Genomic DNA, 22,874 nt, shown 5'->3' with positions numbered 1-22,874 from the left:
CTGGATGAGACACAAGCTGGAATCAAGATTGCTGGAAGAAATATCAGTAACCTCAGATATGCAGATGACATGAACCCTTATGGCAGAAACCAAAGAAGCACTAAAGAGCCTCTTGATTCAAGTGAAAGAGGAGAGCGAAAAAGCTGGCTTAAAACTTAACATTAAAAAAACTAAGATCATGGCATCTGGTCCCATCACTTCATGGCAAATAGATGGGGAAAGAATGGAAAAAATGACAGACTTTATTTTTTTGGGCTCCAAAATCACTGCAGATGGTGACTGCAGCCATGAAATTCAAAGATGCTTGCTCCTTGGAAGAAAAGCTATGACAAACCTCGATAGCATATTAAAAAGCAGAGACATTACTTTGCCAACAAAGGTCTGTCTAATCAAAGCTATGGTTTTTCCAGTAGTCATGTATGGATGTGAGAGTTGGACCATAAAGAAAGCTGAGTGCCAAAGAGTTGATGCTTTTGAACTGTGGTGTTGGAGAAGACTCTTGAGAGTCCCTTGGACAGCAAGGAGATCCAACCAGTCCATCCTAAAGGAAATCAGTCCTGAATATTCATTGGAAGGACTGATGCTGAAGCTCCAATACTTTGGCCAACTGATGTGAAGAACTGACTCACTGGAAAAGACCATGATGCTTGGAAAGACTGAAGGCAGGAGGAGAAGGGGATGACAGAGGATGAGATGGTTAGATGGCATCACTGACTTGAGGGACATGAGTTTGAGCAAGCTCTGGGAGTTGGTGATAGACAGGGAAGCCTGGCGTGCTGCAGTCCATGAGGTCACAATAAGTCAGACATGACTGAGCAACTGAACTGATATATATGCTTATGTGTGTGTGTGTATATATATATATATATATATACACCTCATGTGTTATCTTAAAAATGCCACAGGCAGAACATTTGTTTGCCTAGTGATTGACTGTAACACCACCAAGAGGCAGGGGGCAAATCAGTAACCCCAGTTTCCTAGAAGGTACAAAATAAACCCAAGCTTTATGCTCAAATGAACCTGGGTTTGAATATCAGCACTGCCCACTAGCCTGAACCACCAAATCTTGGGAGAAACTGAGGCTCAGGGTCAGAGAAGGTCATCATTTTGCCTAAGATCACAGAGCTGATAAGTGGCAGAGGGGGCACTGGAATCCAGGTCTGTCTGATGTCAACATGAATGTGCTCACCCACCACGACATCCTGCCTTCTGATAACTAGACACCTGTCATTAAAGAGCACAGCTGGTGAAAACACCTGTCACCCACACCCTCCCACCTCCGATTTCCTACACTGGTCCTCTCTCTACTCCTCGGGTTTCCACGCCAATGGCTGGGATCGGCCTCTGTGACACAGAGTTCTTGGGGCTGGCCTGAGGCCCCAGAGAGTCTCTCAGCTGTGAGGAGAAACCTGCCCCTCAACAGCAGCAGTCAGGCGTCTAGCTTCACTGGCTGTGGTTCCCTTGATTTAAAAACCTCCACCCTTGGGCTTCCCAGGTGGCTCAGTGGTAAAGAATTCACCTGCCAATGCAGGGGACATAGGGTCCACCCCTGGGTCGGGAAGATCCCACATGCCACAGGCATCTCAGCCTGTGCACCACAACTGCTGACCCTGTGCTCTAGAGCCCAGGAGCCACAACTACTGAACCTACGTGCCACAACTCCCGAAGCCCGTACGCCTAGAGCCTGTGCTCCGCGACCAGAAGCCACAGTAACGAGAAGTCCGCACACCACAATGAAGAGTGGCCCCTGCTCTCCACAACTAGAGAAAAACCTGTGCAGCAACGAAGACCTAGCACAGCCAAAAATAAAATAAATTATAAAAATAAAAAATAAAAGCCTCTGCCCCATGAACAGGAAGGGTCCGGGCCACGTGTCCCAGCAACATGTGTTATCAGGAGCTTCCTCATAATCAGGGCCCTGCTCCTCAGGACCCAGGAGAGGCCCAATTATATGGTGTTGACAATGAAGCCCAAAGTGGCCTGGGACCCTGTTAGCTGCAGAAAGGCAGTCTTCCCTCGATTCCAGTCCCAGGGGGATGGATGTCCTTACTTGTCCCTGTGTCAGCTACACTCTTAGGCACAAATGCTCTGGCAGCAACTTCCCAAGCCTGTCTGCCTCCTAAAGTACTGGGGGTGGAATGAGGTGAGTGGGTGCACGGGGCAGGGGTGGCCAAGAAGGGCAGAAGTTGCCTCCTTCCTGGTGATCTAGCGATCATGAGAGGAACTAGATGGACAAGGACTTCAACTGCAGGTCTTCCCCTTTGCTGGGAGCAATTTTCCCCACATTACATCACCTCTCTGAGCCTCAGCTTCTTCTGCAAACTGGGGGAGGTGGTAGGCTAAACAATGGCTCCCCCATACGCCCACATCCTGATCCCCTGATAATGTTCAGTGTCACCTTCTGTGGTAAAAGGAATTCTGTGCATGTGCCAATGTGATTACATGTTAAGGATTTTCAGAAGGGGAGGCTATCCTGGATTACCAGGGGTGGGAGCAATGTCATTACAAAGGTCCTTATCAGGGAGGCTGGGGTGTCAGAGTGAAAGAAGAAGAGGTTGGAGAGAGGTGCTCTGAAGAGAGAAGGGGCCACAAGCCAAGGCTCACAGGTAGCCTCCAGAAGCCGGAAGACACAAGGGAACATATTCTCCCCGGAGCCTCCTGAAGTGACCAGCCCAAACCTAACACTTTGACTTTAGCTCCATGAGACTCAGTTTGGACTTCCAACCTCTAGAACTGTAAGAGAATCAATTTATGTTGTTTTAAGCCACTAAATTTGTGGCAGTTTGTTACAGTAGCAAGAGGAAACCAAAACACTCTGCCTTAGTTCCCCCATCTTGAGGACAGAGTCAGGACCAAGTGGTCGGAGACTCTTAGTTTAAGGCCTCTCCCTGAAAGGCTGGCTCTAGGGCAGGATGGGAGGAGGCCAGAAAGCATATTCCGGGCTGGGAGTGGCCTCTGGTGCTGTGGTCCCCTGCTGCCTCTCTGATCACCAGGACTGGCTACATAATTTGCAATGCCTGGTGGAAATGAAAATGCTGGGCCTCTTGTTTAAATAAAATCCTCACAGCAAAGATTGAGCAGGCACTGAGAACTCTGTGCTAAGCCTTCTAAATCCTTGAGCTCATTCTCTCCTAACTAGGCTCCTCTTTGACAGGAGCCACATTGTCTATCAGCCCCATACACGGAGGAGGCAGTGGAAACTCAAACCTCTGAAATTGCTTCTCTGAGGATACATGGCTAGTGGCAAACAAGATTCAAAGCCTGGCTGTTCTAAGACCCAGCCAGGGCAGGAAGTGTTAATATATCTTTCCTTCTTTGGCCTATTCAAGGAAGGCACTCCTGGCATTCCTAAGTCCCGAGATGAAGAGGCAGGGGTCTGTCAAGCCTTAGCGGCTCTCAGCCGCTGAGCAGCTTGTTTACCTCCAATCTCCAAGCTCCAGTGGAATTCTGACCTGTGAGGGTCACGGGGGAGAAAACACAAAAGGAAACACACAGACACACACAGACACACACACACACACACTGAGCACCTATTCCGTGTCAGTAACTGTGGAAAGCACCTCTACCTGTACTGTCTCAATTTATTTTGTTTTAGCTCAAATCTCCCCTAAAGCCTTGAGGGAAACAGCATTATCTCCTTTTTTACAGATGGGGAAAGTGAGGCACGGAGCAGGGAGGTGACAGGCCAGAGGTGATACTGATAGAAATGGCAGAACTAGAGTTCAAACAGGAATCTGCCTCCCTCCAGAGTGCAAGCTCTTTCCAAATGACTCTGGAATGTTTCTGGACACACCGTAAATTGAGAAGTGTAAGTGGTGGGCTCCCTTGGACCATCTCAGTTGTAACCCCCTTTCTTGCCCCCGGCGTATCTGAGGGAAATATGAGAGCAGGGCAGGCCCACCCACAGCAGAGGAAGTCAACCCCAGAAAACCAGCAGAGTGGCAGCTACCCGGAAAAACTTAGGTGCCCACCCAGAGGGAGGAGGTGAAGGGGATGTCTCTGAGGCCACCTCAGGGAGCCTGGCTGCCTCCCTAATCATTTAGCTGGAGAGGAGCAAAATAATCACCAATTAGCTGGCTAATTAATCCCCGCAGCACCCCAGAGTAGGGGCTGCCGCAGCACAGCCATAACATGGTGTGGAAAGGCACACGGTGGGCCTGAGAGTGAGGGACCGGGGCCTCCCTGCCTTGCCCCGAATGCAAATTCACACCAGCCATTTATATCACTCATCTGTTCACTTGAGAGTCACTGCACACTTACTTACCATGTGTCACCATGCCTAGTCACGAGCATGGTGGACATCACCCCTGCCCTCCCGGAGCTTAGAGTCCAGAAGGGGGAAACATTCAACAGTTAGCTGGAAAAATGCACAGGCCAAACTGATTGCCACTGCAGTGCCGTGGTCCTGGCTGTCCCCTCTCCCTTGCCTGCCCGTCTGGTTTGGCTTTGCCTGGCTAACTCCTAACCATCTTTTAAACCTCCAAGGTCTTAAGTTCCAAGGTCACCTTATCTAGGAAGACTTTGCTGGGGGCTGGTTTAGGTGCCCACCCCTCTATTTTCCAAGAGGGCTCCGCTTCCTGCCTGTCACTCCATCAGACTGAGTTTTGAGCTTGAAAGTCCTAGGTCTGGGTAGCCCTCCATGCCTAGCAGGGTGCCTGGCACTCTGCTGACGTCTAATAAATACTTGTAGAATGAATATATGAGAGGATAAATCGTGATCTGCGAGCAGTAACTTTGGAGACTTGGTTTCCTTATCTGTAGAAGAAGGTCTTTCTGGGTCTAAATCTGTGAACAAAAGGGAAGGACCTCCCTGCTGGTCCAACAGCTAAGACTCCTCCCTCCCAGTACAGGGGGCCGAGTGCGATCCCTGGTTGGGAAGCTAGATCCCACATGCCACAGCTAAGACATCCTGCATGCCCAACAAAGACTGAAAATCCCACACGCCACAACTACAACCTGGGTCAGCCAAATAAATAAATACTAAAAAAAAAAAAAAAACCCAACCCCTGCAAGAAAACCCAGGAGTACAGCCCAGCCTCTGAGGTCCTGGGGTACCTCTGCAATGTCCATGTGTGACAGTTCTCAGTGTGTGAACTGAGAACTTCCAGATGTTCAAACTGGATTTAGAAAAGGAGAGGAATGAGAGATCAAATTGCCAACATCCACTGGATCACAGAAAAAGCAAGAGAGTTCCAGAAAAACACCCACTTCTGCTTCACTGACTACACCAAAGCCTTTAACTGTGTAGATCACAACAAACTGTGGAAAATTCTTAAAGAGATGGGAGTATCAAACCACATTATCTGCCTCCTGAGAAATCTGTATGCAGGTCAAGAAGCAACAGTTAGAACTGGACATGGAATTTTGAACAGACTGGTTCAAAATTGGGAAAAAGGTACGTCAAGGCTGTATGTTGTCACCCTGCTTATTTAATCTATATGAAGAGTACATCATGTGAAGTTCCAGGCTGGATGAAGCACAAGCTGGAATCAAGACTGCTGAGAGAAGTATCAATAACCTCAGATACGCAGATGACACCACCCTTATGGCAGAAAGTAAAGAGGGACTAAAAGTCTCTTGATGAAAGAGAAAGAGGAGAGTGAAAAGCTGACTAAAAACTCAACATTCAGAAAACTAACATCATGGCATCTGGTCCCATCACTTCATGGCAAATAGATGGGGAAACAATGGAACAGTGACAGGCTTTATTTTGTTGGGCTCCAAAATCACTGCAGATGGTGACTGCAGCCATGAAATTCAAAGATGCTTGCTCCCTGGAAGAAAAGCTATGACAAACCTAGACAACATTTTAAAAAGCAGAGATATTACTTTGCCAACAAAGGTCCATATAGTTAAGGCTATGGTTTTTCCAGTGGTCATGTATGGATGTGAGAAAAAGGGGTGTAAAGAAAGCTGAGCGCCTAAGAATTGATGCTTTCAAATTGTGGTGTTGGAGAAGACTCTTGAGAGTCCTTTGGACTGCAAGGAGATCAAACCAGTCAATCCTAAAAGAAATCAGTCCTGAATATTCATTGGAAGGACTGATGCTAAAACTGAAGCTCCAATACTTTAGCCACCTGATGGCGAAGAACTGACTCATTGGAAAAGACCCTGATGCTGGGAAAGATTGAAGGCAGGAAGAGAAGGCGACAACGGAGGATGAAATATTTGGATGGCATCACTGACTCGATGGACATGAGTTTGAGCAAGCTCTGGGAGTTGGTGATGGACAGGGAAGCCTGGCGTGCTGCAGTCCATGGGGCTGCAAAGAATGGGACACGACTGAGTGACTGTGAACTGAACTGGAATGTCCAAACTGAGCATTAATCATGGTGGTCTGGCCCCTGCCAAAGTCACAAGCAAATTCACAAAGCAAATTCACAAAGCTTGTGAAACCCTCCAGCCTCTGCCAAGGGAGCTGGTGTGTATGTTACAGTTGTCTTTGCCTGCAAGGAACTGAAACTGACTCCCACCAAAGCCAGAAGGGCCTGCTGGACTCACTGTGGGATCGTCAGATTATCTGAAGGCAGAAGTGGAAGGATCTATCCTCTTGACTGGTGTTTTTCCAACTTTCCCTGGGGATCTAGTTAAAATGCAGACTGAGGCATGATGCTGCTCCCAGGTGCTGAATGATCAAGTGTACTCAACTTCTGTGTTCCTCTTTCCCTGGGTGAGGGCACCGGATGGGTCTTTCTTGGGCCAGGTGCCTATCCCAAATTTTCAGTGACAGCCAGAGCAGTACAGTGCTGACAGCAGCTATGGCCCCAGCAACAGCCGTGGCCGCAGACCTGTTTCCGTGTATCTAGTTATTCCTAGTGGAGGGTGGGCCTTGGGCTTGGGCAGCCACTCTCAGAGGGGTTGACTACAGCTGGAGGGAGCCATGCCAGCTTGCTGTGTATGCAGTGACACTCTGAGCGGTGAAAGGTATCATCTTTCAACCTGGAAAGTGATTTCCAAAGGCCCAGCACTGGGGGCGGATGGAGGAGAGTTTAAATAGCAGCTGTGTTCCTAATTTCCCCAGGAGGAGGCCTGGCCGCCCCTCCTCCGTGTTGAGTGTTTGCCATTAAAAACAAACAGTATCATTTGGTTCAATATAAAATGAATTAAAGGAAATTAAACTGCGGGGGCCATGTGGCAAGCCTTGTCCTCCATTGTCTGAAGCCATTTTTCATCTTCCCCGGTGGGGAACAACAGCTTGGGGGGTGTGGAGCAGAGCATGGCTAGATAAATAAATAAATAAGGTGAAAGACCCCCCCTTTCCCCAGGGGCGGAGGAGGGGGGTGCAGGAAATCCCAGGTGCCTGCTCTGGCCCATCTGTACTGCATTCCTTGGAGGCAGAATGTAGACCTTGAGTCTCCCAGGGAACGAAGGGAAGGGGAAAAAACAAAACAACAACAAAAAATGATGTGGGGCCTCTGAGACAGAAAGGGGGTCAGGGCAGCTGAGAGAGAAGACTATGGACCAGAGGGGCCGGGAGAGGAGGGTGTCAGGCACCTGACTGGTGGGGAGTGGTCCTGGCTCTTCCCAAGCCGCACAAAGCGGGGTTGTTGCCGCTATTTGTGCTGCGGAAACTGAGTCAGGAGGGCAGGGGTGGGGAAAGATGGGCAGAGACAACTGGATAGTGGTGAAGAGGGGGGAGATCAGGAACTAGACTGCCCAAGTTCAAATCCCAGCTCTGCCACTCATCAGCTATGTGCCCTGTGCAAGTCACTTATCCCCTCTGAGCCTCAGTTTCCTAATCTGCAAATTGGGAGTAGTAAGTATCTCCTGCATAGGGTTGTTGTGAAGATTAAAAAAGTTCATGTCTATGAAGCATTCAGAACAGTACTAAGGACACTGGCTATTTGTTATTGCTGCATGATAGTTATCATCTTATTATGATTATCAATAATCATAAACAGAATATTGATTATGTTCTTATTCTTGGTTTCTGGGGGCATCTTCCTTGGCATCTGAAGACTTAGCCTTAAGTTATAGCTCTGCCATAGGCTTGCTGTGTGACTCTTGGGTAAATGAATATACCTTGCTGAGCCTCGGGTCCCTCATTCTACAAATCAGGGATAAGCAACTTGGGACAGCATGTGCTGGTGCCTCCCAAGGTCCATTCTCCCCTTCTTCCTTCAAAATAAGAACTATGATTTTTGCTTAGATCCACTGGAACCCAGCTGTAGGATGAGCTCCAAGTCTTATGTAGCAATTATGACTATGCGGTGGCCGATGAAATGTAAGTTAAAGTCACAGAAGCCATTTCTAGGAAGCAACACCTTTTAATAATATCTCGCTAAGGAAGCAGAAAGGCAATGCCAAAGAATGTTCAAACTACTGCACAATTGCACTCATTTCATACGCTAGTAAAGTAATGCTCAAAATTCTCCAAGCCAGGCTTCAGCAATACGTGAACCGTGAACTTCCAGATGTTCAAGCTGGTTTTAGAAAAGGCAGAGGAACCAGAGATCGAATTGCCAACATCTGCTGGTTCATCAAAAAAGCGAGAGAGTTCCAGAAAAACATCTATCTCTGCATTATTGACTATGCCAAAGCCTTGGACTGTGTGAATCACAATAAACTGTGGAAAATTCTGAAAGAGATGGGAATGACCACCTGACCTGCCTCTTGAGAAATTTGTATGCAGGTCAGGAAGCAACAGTTAGAACTGGACATGGAACAACAGACTGGTTCCAAACAGGAAAAGGAGTACGTCAAGGCTGTATATTGTCACCCTGCTTATTTAACTTATATGCAGAATACATCATGAGAAACGCTGGGCTGGAAGAAGCACAAGCTGGAATCAAGACTGTTGGGAGAAATATCAATAACCTAAGATATGCAGATGACACCATCCTTATGGCAGAAAGTGAAGAGGAACTAAAAAGCCTCTTGATGAAAGTGAAAGTGGAGAGTGAAAAAGTTGGCTTAAAACTCAACATTCAGAAAATGAAGATCATGGCATTCCGGTCCCATTACTTCATGGGAAATAGATGGGGAAACAGTGGAAACAGTGTCAGACTTTATTTTTGGGGGTTCCAAAATCACTGCAGATGGTGATGGCAGCCATGAAATTAAAAGATGCTTGCTCCTTGGAAGAAAAGTTATGACCAACCTAGATAGCATATTGAAAAGCAGAGACATTACTTTGCCAACAAAGCTCCGTCTAGTCAAGGCTATGGTTTTTCCAGTGGTCATGTATGGATGTGAGAGTTGGGCTGTGAAGAAAGCTGAGCACTGAAGAATTGATGCTTTTGAACTGTGGTGTTGGAGAAGACTCTTGAGAGTCCCTTGGACTGCAAGGAGATCCAATCAGTCCATTCTGAAGGAGATCAGTCCTGGGTGTTCATTGGAAGGAATGATGCTAAAGCTGAAACTCCAGTACTTTGGCCACCTCATGCGAAGAATTGACTCATTGGAAAAAGACTCTGATTGGGGGCAGGAGGAGAAGGGGACGACAGAGGATGAGATGGCTGGATGGCATCACTGACTCGATGGACGTGAGTCTGAGTGAACTCCAGGATTTGATGATGGATAGGGAGGCCTGGTGTGCTGCATGGGGTCACAGAGTCGGTTACAACTGAGCGACTGAACTGAACTGAAGGCCCCAGAATAATATTTTAGCAAATAGTAATTTTTTTCCATCTGATTATGGTTAGATTCTGACTTTCTTGCTTACCTTAAACCGTAAATGCTCTCCATTTTCTTTAGAATAACAATAACTAATAACAGCAACAAGGATTTACTGTATTGCACAAGGAACTCTGGGCTTCCCTGGTGTCTCGTTGGTAAAGAATCCACCTGCAATGCAGGGGACGAAGGTTCGATCCTTGAGTTGAGAAGATCCCCTGGAGAAGGAAATAGCAACCCACTCCAGTATTCTTGCCTGGGAAATCCCATGGCCAGAGGAGCCTGGTGGGCTGCAGTCCATGGGATCACAAAGAGTCAGACACAACTGAAGTAACTGAGTATGCACATGGGGAATTATGTTAAGTATCTTGTAATAAAGTATAATGGAAAAGAATAAAAAGTGGATTTGTAGACAGTGTATTAAAAAGTGGAGACATCACTTTCCTGACAAAGGTCTGTATGGTCAAAGCTATGATTTTTCCAGTAGTCATGTACAGATGTGAGAGCTGGACCATAAAGAAGGCTGAGTACTGAAGAATTGATGCTTTTGAACTGTGGTGTTGGAAAAGACTCTTGAAAGTCCCTTGGACAGCAAGGAGATCAAACCAGTAAATCCTAAAGGAAATCAACCCTGAGTATTCATTGGAAGGAATGATGCTGAAGCTGAAACTCCAGTACTTGGGCCACCTGATATGAAGAGCTGACTCACTGGAAAAGACCCTGATGCTGGCAAAGACTAAGGATAGGAGGAGAAGCGGGTGACAGAGGATGAGATGGTGAGATGGCACCATCGACTCAATGGACATGAGTTTGCGCAAGCTCCAGGAGATAGTGAAGGACAGGGAAGCCTGGTGTGCTGCAGTCCATAGGGTCTCAAAGAGTTGGACACGACTGAGAGAATGAACAACAGCAACAACAATGTACATATATGTACAGCCAAATTGCTTTGCTGTACACCTAAAACCTAATACAATATTGTAAATAACTATACTTAAAGAAGAATAACTAGCCAGCAATCACTTGACCTGTGTTATTTTAATTATACCTCACAACAGGGTTGTGAGGTAAATCCTGATACTCCCATTTTTAAGAAGGGGATGTTGAGGGTCAGTGAAGTTAATCAGGGTCCTAGAGGTCCTGTTCAGTTCAGTTCAGTCGCTCAGTCGTGTCCGACTCTTTGTGACCCCAGGAACTACAGCACACCAGGCCTCCCTGTCCATCACCAACTCCCAGAGTTCACTCAGACTCACGTCCATCGAGTCAGTGATGCCATCCAGCCATCTCATCCTCTGTCGTCCCCTTCTCCTCCTGCTCCCAATCCCTTCGGCATCAGAGTCTTTTCCAATGAGTCAACTCTTCGCATGAGGTGGCCAAAGTACTGGAGTTTCAGCTTTAGCATCATTCCTTCCAAAGAAATCCCAGGGCTGATCTCCTTCAGAATGGACTGATTGGATCTCCTTGCAGTCCAAGGGACTCTCAAGAGTCTTCTCCAACACCACGGTTCAAAAACATCAATTCTTCGGCGCTCAGCCTTCTTCACAGTCCAACTCTCACATCCATACATGACCACTGGAAAAACCATAGCCTTGACTAGATGGACCTTTGTTGGCAAAATGATGTCTCTGCTTTTCAATATGCTATCTAGGTTGGTCATAACTTTTCTTCCAAGGAGTAAGCGTCTTTTAATTTCATGGCTGCAATCACCATCTGCAGTGATTTGGGAGCCCAAAAAATTAAAGTCTGACACTGTTTCCACTGTTTCCCCATCATTTCCCATGAAGTGATGGGACCAGATGTCATGATCTTCGTTTTCTGAATGTTGAGTTTTAAGCCAACTTTTTCACTCTCCTCTTTCACCTTCATCAAGAGGCTTTTTAGTTCCTCTTCACTTTCTGCCGTAAGGGTGGTGTCATCTGCATATCTGAGGTTGCTGCTGCTACTGCTAAGTTGCTTCAGTGGTGTCCGACTCTGTGCGACCCCATAGATGGCAGCCCACCAGGCTCCTCCATCCCTGGGATTCTCTAGGCAAGAACACTGGAGTGGGTTGCCATTTCCTTCTCCAATGCATAGAAATGAAAAGTTAAAGTGAAATCGTTCAGTCGTGTCCGACTCTTAGTGACCCCATGGACTGCAGCCTACCAGGGTCCTCCATCAATGGGATTTTCTAGGCAAGAGTACTGGAGTGGGGTGCCATTGCCTTCTCTGTATCTGAGGTTAGGTCTACTCTAATCACACTAGCCCTTTGAAGGCAGAAGGGTAAGTTACAGATACACGAAGCACAAGAAGGATTCCATTCTGGCTTGAAGATATAGGAGGCCATGGGAATAGCCCAGAATGTGGTTTCTGGGAGTTGAGGGTGATCCCCAGCCAAGAGCCAGGAAGAAAATGGGGATCTCAGTACTATAATCACATAGAACCTTGTTCTGCCAATAACTAAATAAGACTGGAAGTCAATTCTGCAGAACCTCCAACAGGAGCACAGCCTGGCCAACACGTTGACTCTGACCTCATGTGACCCTATACAGAGAACATGGTCAAGCCCACCTGGCTTCTGACCTACAGAACTGTGAACTAACAAATGGGTGTTTTTCAGCCACTGAGTTGGTGGTAATTTCTTAGGCAACAGTTGAAAACTAAGAAGGGTAGGGACTACTGTGATCTCATTTTACAGTTGAGGAAGTGAAAGTCTGCAGGGTGACACAGCTGGTAAATGGCAGAGGACTTCTCAAACAGGAGTTGAACCCAGACAGTCTGGCTTTTAACCATTGTGCTGTGTTCTCCATTTGTATTTGTCTATAACAATCTCCAACACAGATAGTGTAGTTGTTTTGAAAAGCAAGGTGGGAGCTATGTATAGAATATAACTGTTTGAAGAATGAACTTGTGGTTCATTAGAGAATGAACTTATGGTTGCCAGGGGGGAGGATGACGGGAAGGGATAGTTAGGGAGTTTGGAATGGGCATGCACACACTGCTATATTTAAAAAGGATAACCAACAAGGACCTACTGTACAGCACAGGGAACTCTGCTCAGTGTTCTGAGGCAGCCTGGATGGGAGGGGAGTTTGGGGGAGAATGGACACATGTATATGTATGGCTGAGTCCCTTTGCTGTCCACCTGAAACTGTCACAACATTGTTAACTGGCTGTACCCCCAAGTTTAAGAAAAAGAATATTACTGTGTGCATATATAAAGTAGGAAGAACATACACATTGGTCAGCTTGCATGTGGCAGAGTAGCTATAAAAAGATTCAAGGATTGTATGATTATTTCCCAGGAGGAGAAATGGGTGTCTGGGGGATGGAGAGGGAAGGAGACTTTTCACCATATATTGTTTTGACTTCTGAACTCTATGATTATATAACCCATTTAAAAAATGGTGTCCTCAATAATGAGAGGAATGGGGGAAAAGTTGAGAGACATCTGAATAGATGGAAAAAACATTCTCAAAAGGACTCAGAATGACAGATAAACTGGTCTGTAGGTGTATTAATTTCCTAGGGCTGCCATAACAAAGATGGAGGGCTTATACAACAGAAATTTATTTTCTTACAGTTCTGGAGGCCAGCAGTCTGAGATCAGGGTGTGAGCAGGGTTGGTGCCTTTTGAGGGCTGTAAGGGCAAGGCCTGCTTCCTGCCTCTCTCCTTGGCTTATAGATGGCCGTCACCTTCCTGTGTCTCTATGTTGTCTTTCCTCTGTGTGTGTCTGGGTCCTAATTGCCTTTTTATAAGGACACTGGTCATATTAGACTAGGGCCCACCATAATGGCTTCATTTTAACTTCATTACCTATTTAAAGACTCTATCCAAATACAGCCACATTCTGATGTACTAGGGCTTCGGACTTCAATATATGGATTTAGTGAAGGGACACATTTCAGTCCATAAAATGAACATTTAACCCAGGGTTTCTCAACCCTGGCACTCAACACTGGGGACTGGATAATCCTTGGTCTCAGGGCATTGTCCTGTGCTCTGTAGAATGCTGAGCAGCATCTTTGCTCTCTACCTACTGAATGTCAATACCATCCCCTTGCCCAACTCCATTATAACAATCAGAGATGTCTCCCGAGGGACTTCCCTGGTGGTTCACTGGTTAAGAATCTGCCTTGCGATGCAGGGTACGTGCGTTCAATCCCTGGTCAGGGAACTAAGATCCCACATGCCATGGAGCAACGAATCCCACACACCACAACTACTGAGGCTGAGAGTTCTGGAGCCCATGGGCCACACCTAGAGAATCTGTGCACTCCAATGAAAGACCCTGCATGCTGCAACTAAGACCCAATGTAGCCAAATTAATAAATATTTTTTAAAAAATCTCCAGAAATGACCAAATGTCCCCCTAGTTGGGAACCCCTTCTAGCCCAGCTGTGTGGGCAGCTGGGCCAAGTACATTTGGCTCATCGAGAAGTTCTGCACTTTCATACACAGAATCATGTACTGTGAGAACGACAGCTGAGACCTAGGAACCCAGCCCTGCCCTGGTGGAGACCTGCGTCTGCTTAGGAGGGGAGCGGAGGGGAATGATTGACCTCCAGGAGGGAAGGTGATTCAATCAATGGGAAACCACTCTGAAAGCAAAAGTGCTGGGTTCAGGGCCCAGAAAACAGAGGGATTTTAATGGCACCAAAAGCCTCATGAATCCTCTCATCTCTCACATCCAAGAAAAGCACCTTTCCTGCTCTTGTGGGCTCTCCCCTGTACTTAGAGACAAACCACCAGGCTGAAAGCTCGTGGAATCTTGCCCTCTGGAAACCTCTCATCCGGGGGCTGGCTATCCAGACTGCACTAGGAGTCGGTTATGATGATTTCAGACACGGGAAGGGCTTTCTCTTTCCTGTTCTGATGGGAAAAGACAGGAAGTTGGTCACGTGCTCTGTTCTTTGGAGAAAGAGCTTGGCTAAACTTTTCCTCGTTTCTGACATAGCTAGTCCTATTAACCATCCAGCAACTGGATACCCACTCTTCTACCTTCTGATAACCTTAACGGGATAAAAATGACCATTTCAGACATGAGGAAGCTGAAGGCTCCAAAGAGTGAGGTCACCCGTCCAAGGTTGCATAGGCAGTAAGTGTCTGGAAATCAGGATTGGAATCCAGGTTTGCTGACCCTACAACTTCTCATCAGCTCAGCACTGACTCAGCTGTCAGTAGATGTCAGTTCTGCAAGTACTTCCTCTACCCATGCGTGAAGTCGCTTCAGTCATGTCCAACTCCGCGACCCCATGGACTGTAGCCCACCAGGTTCCTCTGTCAATGAAATTCTCCAGGCAAGCATATTAGAGTGGGTTGCCATGCCCTCCTCCAGGGGATCTTCTCAACCCAGGGATCAAATCTGGGTCTCTTACATCTCTTGTATTGGCAGGTGAGTAATTTACCACTAGTGCCACCTGAGAAGCTGGTAACTAGGTTTGGGTTAGGTTAACACAAAAGCAAGTTTTACTCGCAGAGAATAAGGGAGTGCATGAAGGCAAGGAAGGTGTCTTACTCATTTTTATATTCTCAAGGTCTAGCACTGCCTCTTTAAGCAAATAAGTTCCAAATAATGTCAGTGGGACTGAGGACAGAAAGGGGAGGTGGTTGAAAAGAACTCTACGTGGGGGAAGCAGCAGACCTGGTTTTAACCTCCCAATAGGAATTTAACATGAGGCTCTTCATTCAGCCCATAATACCCAAGGTGTGTTTCCTGCATCAAGACAGACCTGATAGTCCTCGTCCTCGTGAGTCTATACTCGAGTAGCAGAGGTAAAAAAATAAACACAATTCAGTCATTTCAGATACTGGTACATGCTACAGGAAGAAATAGAATGGTGATGGGATAATGCAGGCCGGGGACCACCACTCTGAACAGAGTGGTCAGGGAGGTGACAGACTCTCAGAGGAAGTTACACTGGAGCGACACTTGAATGATGGGAATGGGACAGCCATGGAAACATAGGGAAAAACCTCCACAGGCAGAGGGAGCAGTTAAGTGCAAAGGGCCTGAGAGGGAAGGTGCTGGCTGGCCCAGGGTGAGCAAGGGAGAGGAGAAGGTCATGGCTGATGAGGTCAGAGAAGTGGGTGGCAGTCTGATTGGGCAGGGCCTAGATGTATGGGTTGTATAAGTTATCTAGATTTACGATGGTAAGTGGCTGCTCTAGTCATCCGGCCAGGGTGATGGTTTGGGGCTGAGGTTACAGATGGGTGGTCATCATTGTTAACTCCACCTCCCTTCTTGGGTGGCCAATGAGCCTGGAGATCCTGGGAGGCCCAGGTGTGACAAGATCCTGGACAGACTCTCTGGTGTCTGGAGGCATGTGGGGGGATCAGTGGCTCATCCGGCCTCACACATCAGGGACCGTGGGGCCATCAGGCAAATCCAAATTCCAGAAGCCCTTCCAATACAATGATTATAATATTAAAAACCAACCCACGCTCTCAGTGGACGGCGTGGAGGTGCAGGAAAGAGCATCTGTGTTGTGAGCCATTAGGGTCCCTGACAGATGTGTGCCTTCCCCTCCCCTCACCAGCTGCAAATGAAGACCCATCCTTTTCTTCTGCCCAGACAAGGATTGATGAGGATTCGGGAGAGCACTCAGACAAGCAAGGAAAGGCTGCGAACCTTTTCCAAGCCTGCAATTTATCTTGAGGAGACTATTCACATCACTCCTTACAGGCTGGATTCTGCTCTGACCTGGCACATTAATCTCGCCGAATAAAATAATAATAATCAGAAAAAGGGAGCTGGATAGTTGCCAGGGAGGCATTAATAACTGTCGCCCACACCTCGGCGGTGCAGAGAAGGGGTGCCGAATCCAATCCCCGCCCCCTGACCCCCAGCAGTGCCCGTCAAAGAAGAAGGAAGTGAAGAAAACTTTGCTTGAACCTTGGGGGGATTTTCTAGAGATGGTGTATGGGGACATCATTCCTCAGTCAACACAGGAATTTCCCCAGGCAAATGCAGAGAACTTCTCTGGGAGGGAGTGTGGTCTAATGATTCAGAGCGATCCTGGAATCAGACTGCCTGAGTTCAAATCCCCACACAGCCATATATAAGCTGCGTGACCTTGGGCCTCCTCTTAACCTCTCACTGGGTTTGTTTTTTCCTCTGGAAAACAGGGATAAAACTAGCACCTGCTGGGAACGTAAAATGGTATAGCCGCTATGGGACATAGTGTGGCGGTTCTTCAAAAAGTTAAACACAGAATTACCATATGACCCAGCCATTCCACTCTTAAGTATTACCCAGAAAAACTGTTTAGAGAGATCCTTCTGCACAAATGTTCAAAGCACCACTATTCCTGATAGCCAAAAAGTCGAAGTACCCTGAATGTCTGTCAATAGATGAATGGATAAACAAACGCTGGTCTCTACACACAATGGAATATTATTCAACCATAAAAAGAAATGAAGTGCTGACATCTGTTACAATGTGGATGAATCTTGAAAATAAGATGCTAAGGGAAATAAGCCAGACATAAAAGGTCACAAAATGTATGATTCCATTTATATGAAATGCCCAGAAAAGGTAAATACATACAGACACAAAGCAGATTGGTGGTTGTCAGAGGGAATGGGGAGTGACTGAATGCGTATGAGGTTTCCTTCTGGGGTGATGAAAATGTCTTAAAATTAGATAGAGATGATGGTTGCCAGTGAATGTACTGAATGTCACTGAATCACACACTTTTAAATAATTACTGGTTAATTTTATGTTATGTGAATTTTACCTCAATTTTTAAAAACCCACAAAACAACAGCACTTGCCTTCTAGAACAGATGTCAGAGGAAAATGAATTAGAGCCAGGCCTGGCCCACATGAAGGCCTGATTCCGCATCAGCTGCTCCTACTGCCATGGGCATTATTATACTGGGGTTTGCAATCTCCGGCAAGTTATTTAACTCAGTGTCTGCTCCGTGCATGCAAGGAGATATAAACAGTATCGACCTACCAGGATTGTTAAGATTAAACAAGACAATGTCTTCAGCAGACTATCAACTCCATGAGCATGTGGATTTTTGTCTACTTTGTTCACTGATACACCCCTGTGCTTAGAACAGTGCCTGGCACACAGCTGGCATTTAGCAACTGTTCTTGAACAAACGGCAGTGCTTAACTTAAACACGGCCTGGTTCCTGGTGGTTGCTCAGCAATGTTTAGTTGTATGTATTACTATTGGGCTGGCGGCTGTAGTTTTTGAAGGCCCCTGCGTGTTCCTTTCTAGCACAGGGAAGTGAGTACTACTTTGCCTTGCAGATTTTGGTGTCTTCACAACAGGGTGTCTGGACATCTACCAGACATGAGAAGTCTGAGCTGAGCTGACAATGGAGTCTAAGCTCTCACTGCAGTTACAAGAGGAGGTGATGAGAGTCAGTGTAGCTAGCTAGACTATCAACTCATCAACTCACCCATCCATCTACCTACCTGTCTGTCCATCCTTCTAAATCTCCATCCAAATATCCATCCATCCATCCATCTAAATCTCCATCCATCTATCCATTCAAATCTCCATCCATCATCTAAATATCCATCCATCCATTCACATATCCATCCAACATCCAAATATCCATCCATCCATCTATCCACACAATCACTTGACTATCCATCTATCCACATATCCACCAACCTTTCCAGCTATCGATTCAATTCATCCATTTACCTATATAGCCATTCATCCATCCATCTACTCTGCATATCTACATACAATGAACATTTCTGAGTGCATATCAGATGCTGGTGATCTATCAACAAAGAAACCAAATGCATTCATTTCCTGTTGTCACAGAGGTTACAGTTGAGCAGAGCAGGCAGACAATTAAACAAGCAATTACGGTCAGAGTGGTGAGTGCTGGAACGGGGGAGAACAAGGCGTTAGGACAGCCCCAGCAGGGGCTCCATCCCTCATCCAAAGGGCAGGCGGATGTCTAAGAGGCTGTGATCTGCAGGAGGAGTGTGAATTGGTTGAGACAAGAAAGGAAAAAGGTCTTTGAGATAGAAGGATCAGTGGGTAGGAGAAAGGGTAGCACAGAGCCGGTTCTGGAAGCTGTATGGGTTAGTTACTTAGCATCTCTGTGTTGAAGGTTTCTCATGTGGAAAATGGGATAAGAGCATCTGCCACATGTCAGATTGGGACTAGCTGGTGTATGGAAAGAAATGAAAGAAGTAGGGTCTGGTCTAGAGGAAGCACAGGTTCCTCGTCTGTAGATTCAGCCAATCTCATGTAGAAAATCTAAGGATGTGGGACCATGGATGCAGGAGGACAACTGTAAGTGGCTTGAGCATCCACGGATTCTGCTATCTGAGGAAAATCCGGGAACCAACCCGTCACAGATACTGAGGGGTGACTATACTCAACTATTCATCTGGCAAGAGTTGATCATAATCTCTCTCTCTCTCTCTCTCTCTCTCTCTCTCAGAGGGGTGCTGAGAGCCTTACACAAGTCAAGACATAGAAAAGAATCTAGCAAGAAGCAGAAGGTATTAGGTGATGAGTGACCATCCTCTGCCTGTTTTCCTTATCTTCCTCCCCTAGCTACTTTGAGGCAGAGCTTGGGCCCTGAAGCTGAAGTTCTGGGCTGGAGTCCCAACCCTTACCACGTAACAGCTGCTTGTCCTTCCGTCTCATCACCAATGAGAGAAATAGTATCTCCCTGGGAGGAATTGAAGAGGCTACAAAAGGAATTCATACATAAAGTGCTCTTAGACCCCAATTTGATTCCTGGGTCAGGAAGATCCCCTGAAGAAGGGATAGGTTACCAACTCCAGTATTGTTGGGCTTCCCTGGTGGCTCAGATGGTAAAGAATCTGCCTGCAATGTGGGAGACTTGGGTTCAAGCCCTGGATTGGGAAGATCCCTTGGAGGAGGGCATGGCAACCCACTTCAGTATCCTTGCCTGGAAAATTCCCTGGACAGAGGAGCCTAGCGGGCTATAGTCCATGGGGCTGCAAAGAGTCAGACACGACTAAGTGACTAAGCACAGCACAGTCTCAGGTTCACAGTCGGTGCTCAATAATTGCAAGCCACTGTTATTCCAGGCTGTCAGTGTTGAGCCAGCTTCCTCACATGCCTGGATTCACATCTCCTGCCTTCCACAAAGTGTCACAAATGCTATGAAGGAAAAGGCTCAGGGCATCTAGAAGTGACTGAACCCAAGGAGGGGGTCGTGGAACTCTGTTTTGTGGCTGGTTGATGAGAAGCACAGGTGATAACCTGGGGCTTGGGACTGGCCATCTGAAGGGACAGGAGACGTCTGGTGGGACTAAGCCCTTCTCCCGTGGGATCTGATACTATCTTGAGGTGGATGGTGTCAGAACTAGATAAACTGCTGGACACCCAGCTGGTGTCAGAGAATTACATGATGTGTGGAAAACCCGCATGTCTGGTGTCAGAGGTAGTGAGCATGTGTGTGTACAGAAGAAACACAACAGTGTGTTTTTCCTACACACCTGGCCAGTGATTTGACCAGCTGTCACTGAAAACGAATGGTCAATTCCAACTTGTTCTTCTGCCAACCAAGGCCTGGGACAAATTTTGAGCTTTCTGACCTAATGATGATGTCTCTTCCTAACAGTGCCCAGTTCTCTGAATTACAATGATTATCCCCCAAGACCTCTTCATACCAACACCTGCTGCAGACCTTTCCCTGAGATGACACTGCAAAGAATCCTTGTCACCAGTTCTCTTCCCCCAGCCATGGCAGGCATCACTCATAGATCACAGAGTTCTTTCCTCCTGAGCCTCAGTTACCCCTACAGAACATGCCACAGAAGCCACGAAGAGTGAGACCTGTGAGAGCCACCCTTCCCTGGGAAAAGCAGGACCCAGGGCATGTTGATGTGCTTTTTTCCCTTCTCAGGAGAAATTTAGATGAAAACGGCATCAAGGCCAGCTTTGGACAATAACTTAGGGAATGAATGCACTTGGAGAGTAGAGACGTGACAGGAGGGTGATGACAATAAAGAATGATGCGCAGCTTCAAGCAATGATAAGAGGTGGGTTACTGGATCTACCAGCTCAAGTTCTGTTCATTTGATGACCTGACATCAGCTCTGCTCAAGTCCAACCTTTCTTTCTCCAGGAGGCGCAGCAGAACCCCTGCATGATTGGTGTGATGGGGGCTGCCACCTGTGCCTACCTTGGACTTGACGGCCAGGATGATCTTGGGCAGGGCCACGACGAGGCATTTGAGAGCGATGGTGATGTACTTGAGCACAAAGTCTGCGATGCCCACGATCCACAGCAGGTCGAAGAAGTCTAGCGTCTCCAGGTTGGGTTTCAGGAATATGAGGCTAGGGGAGGAGTCAGAGTGTCAGAGTGCTCATTTAGGATCACTGGCCCTTGGCAGCTCCTTCTACTCACTCTGGCAGCCTTGTAAATATTACCTGTAGAAAGAGCACTAAACTGCGAGTCAGACATCTGTGTTCTGTTCCTGAATATGCTACTAACTTGCTGTGTGACCTCGGGTGGCTATCTTAACCTCTCTGAGCCTCAGTTCCCCTGAGAGTTAAATGATGCACTTGGCCTAGAACATCATAAGTTAAAGTCCCCTCCAGTTTTATGGGTCCACAACAGGCTTCACAAGAGAAACTGGAAGGAAGGGAGGGAGGGAAAAAAAGCTGACCAACACCATGAAGGAAGGAGAGACAGAAGCAGGGAGAAAGGTTTTGATGTGTGACAGTGTGCTAACCCCTTTACTCACTGTATCTTATTGTTCTATGCAGTAAGCATTGCTTACCCTCACTTTATAAATGAGGCACTAAAGCTTGGAGAGGTAAGGTAAGTTGCCCAAAGTCATATTGCATGCTAAGCATACAGGCATGAGTATCAGACAGACTTGAATTTGAATCCAGGCTTCTCCATTTTTTGAACACTAGGCAAATCATGTTCTTTCTATAAGCCTCAGTGTTCTCCTCAATAAAATGGGAATCTTTCTGTCCCTCCTCAGGTTATTGGTGGGATTCGATGAGGTAATAGACATACTACAGACTCTGCCAAGCAGCACTGACAATGATAACCACATCTCTACGAGGCAGGCACTGTTACCTACCCATTTCGCAGACGAGAAGACGGAGTCACAGAAAGGTAAAGGAACATGCACATAGTCCTACAAATACAAGGAAGAGTGGTAGATTTGAACCCAGGTGTGCTAGCTACAATTACCGCCCTCAGTCCTTACTCCACAGTAGTGCTGCTTGGAGTGTGTAATTCCTCTTACCCATCCGTGACCAGGTAAGGCAACCTCACACTCAACTTCTGTACTTCACTCACGGGAGACAGACAAAAAGTCATTCTCAAACTGACCCTGGTCCATGGCCCACATGTGGAGCAACACTGCTGTCTGTCACCCCTGCAGATGACAGTATTATTCATGTTAATAATACCTTGGTTCTTTACATCATGCTGGCCCTACTCCACCTGCTGTATGTGTCTCAAGTCATTTCATCTTCCCGAGGGCTCTAATTGGTAGACACTATGATTATCGCATTTTGAGCTGGGGAGTCCGGAGTTCTATGACATCATGGAGTCCACAGTATCTCAGCTAGAATGTGGAGCTAGGATTGGAACCAGCACCCAAATTGTGCTGGGCCCCTTGCTTTTCTTTCTGCTGGATTAGAGGCTCCAAGCAAAGGCCACTCCGAGTCTTGCCTGTCCCCCAAAAAGCAGAAGACAGTGCACACAGCCCAGACTGAGTGCTTTCTAAACTCTTCCCACATACTCGGCTGGGCTGGCAGACAACAGTGCAAACTGAGGTCCCCTGATGAGAGCATTCTAGGAGTCAAATGGTCTGTTTTCTTACTTTTATTTTTAAAAATCGATTTCTATTTATAATAAAGACCTTTGAAGAGCTAGACTATGGGCTAAATCAATGAAAACAATCTATTTTGGCAATCTCTCATGATACCGTCAGTGTCCTTCCACATCTGAGCCCCATCTCCATGGGATGCCTCATCTCCAAGTCTGAGACGCACCCAGGTTACGATATGGGGAGAGGCGGGCGGCCCTGAGCTCCTCTCTTCGTCTCTGCGTTTGTCCCTCCCTGGGCATATCCCAGGCTGGCGGGCTGACTTTCACGCCCTGCTTCTCTTATTATGCATGCATCTCTGATGGCAAAAAAATGAAGATGTGCCATCCACTTTCCATTTTATCCCAGAGACACCAATCTGTTACATTCACCTACCTGGGTTTTACTTCATCATCTTTGTGTTTTTCTGTTGGCTTTGATGCCGGAAAGATGCCAAAGTGTTTTTCCACAGATTGATCACTACATCCAC

The 22,874-nt window shown here is 46.9% G+C and overlaps 1 protein-coding gene across 2 annotated transcripts in view; it reads right to left on the bottom strand.

Annotated features, from left to right (window-relative positions):
- Positions 1–22,874, bottom strand: part of RNFT2 (ring finger protein, transmembrane 2) — a 62,227-nt gene that overhangs the window by 21,580 nt on the left and 17,773 nt on the right. For both annotated transcript variants that reach the window (XM_027566694.1, XM_027566695.1), the window contains exon 7: positions 20,738–20,891. In XM_027566694.1, coding sequence (XP_027422495.1) covers positions 20,738–20,891 — 154 coding nt within the window. The remainder of the gene's footprint in view (positions 1–20,737; positions 20,892–22,874) is intronic.

Source organism: Bos indicus x Bos taurus, chromosome 17, assembly GCF_003369695.1.
Source record: "Bos indicus x Bos taurus breed Angus x Brahman F1 hybrid chromosome 17, Bos_hybrid_MaternalHap_v2.0, whole genome shotgun sequence".
In the NCBI taxonomy this organism is placed as follows: domain Eukaryota; kingdom Metazoa; phylum Chordata; class Mammalia; order Artiodactyla; family Bovidae; genus Bos; species Bos indicus x Bos taurus.
The sequence above is the reverse complement of the archived record's forward strand: the minus strand, read 5'-3'. Positions and strand labels throughout refer to the sequence as shown.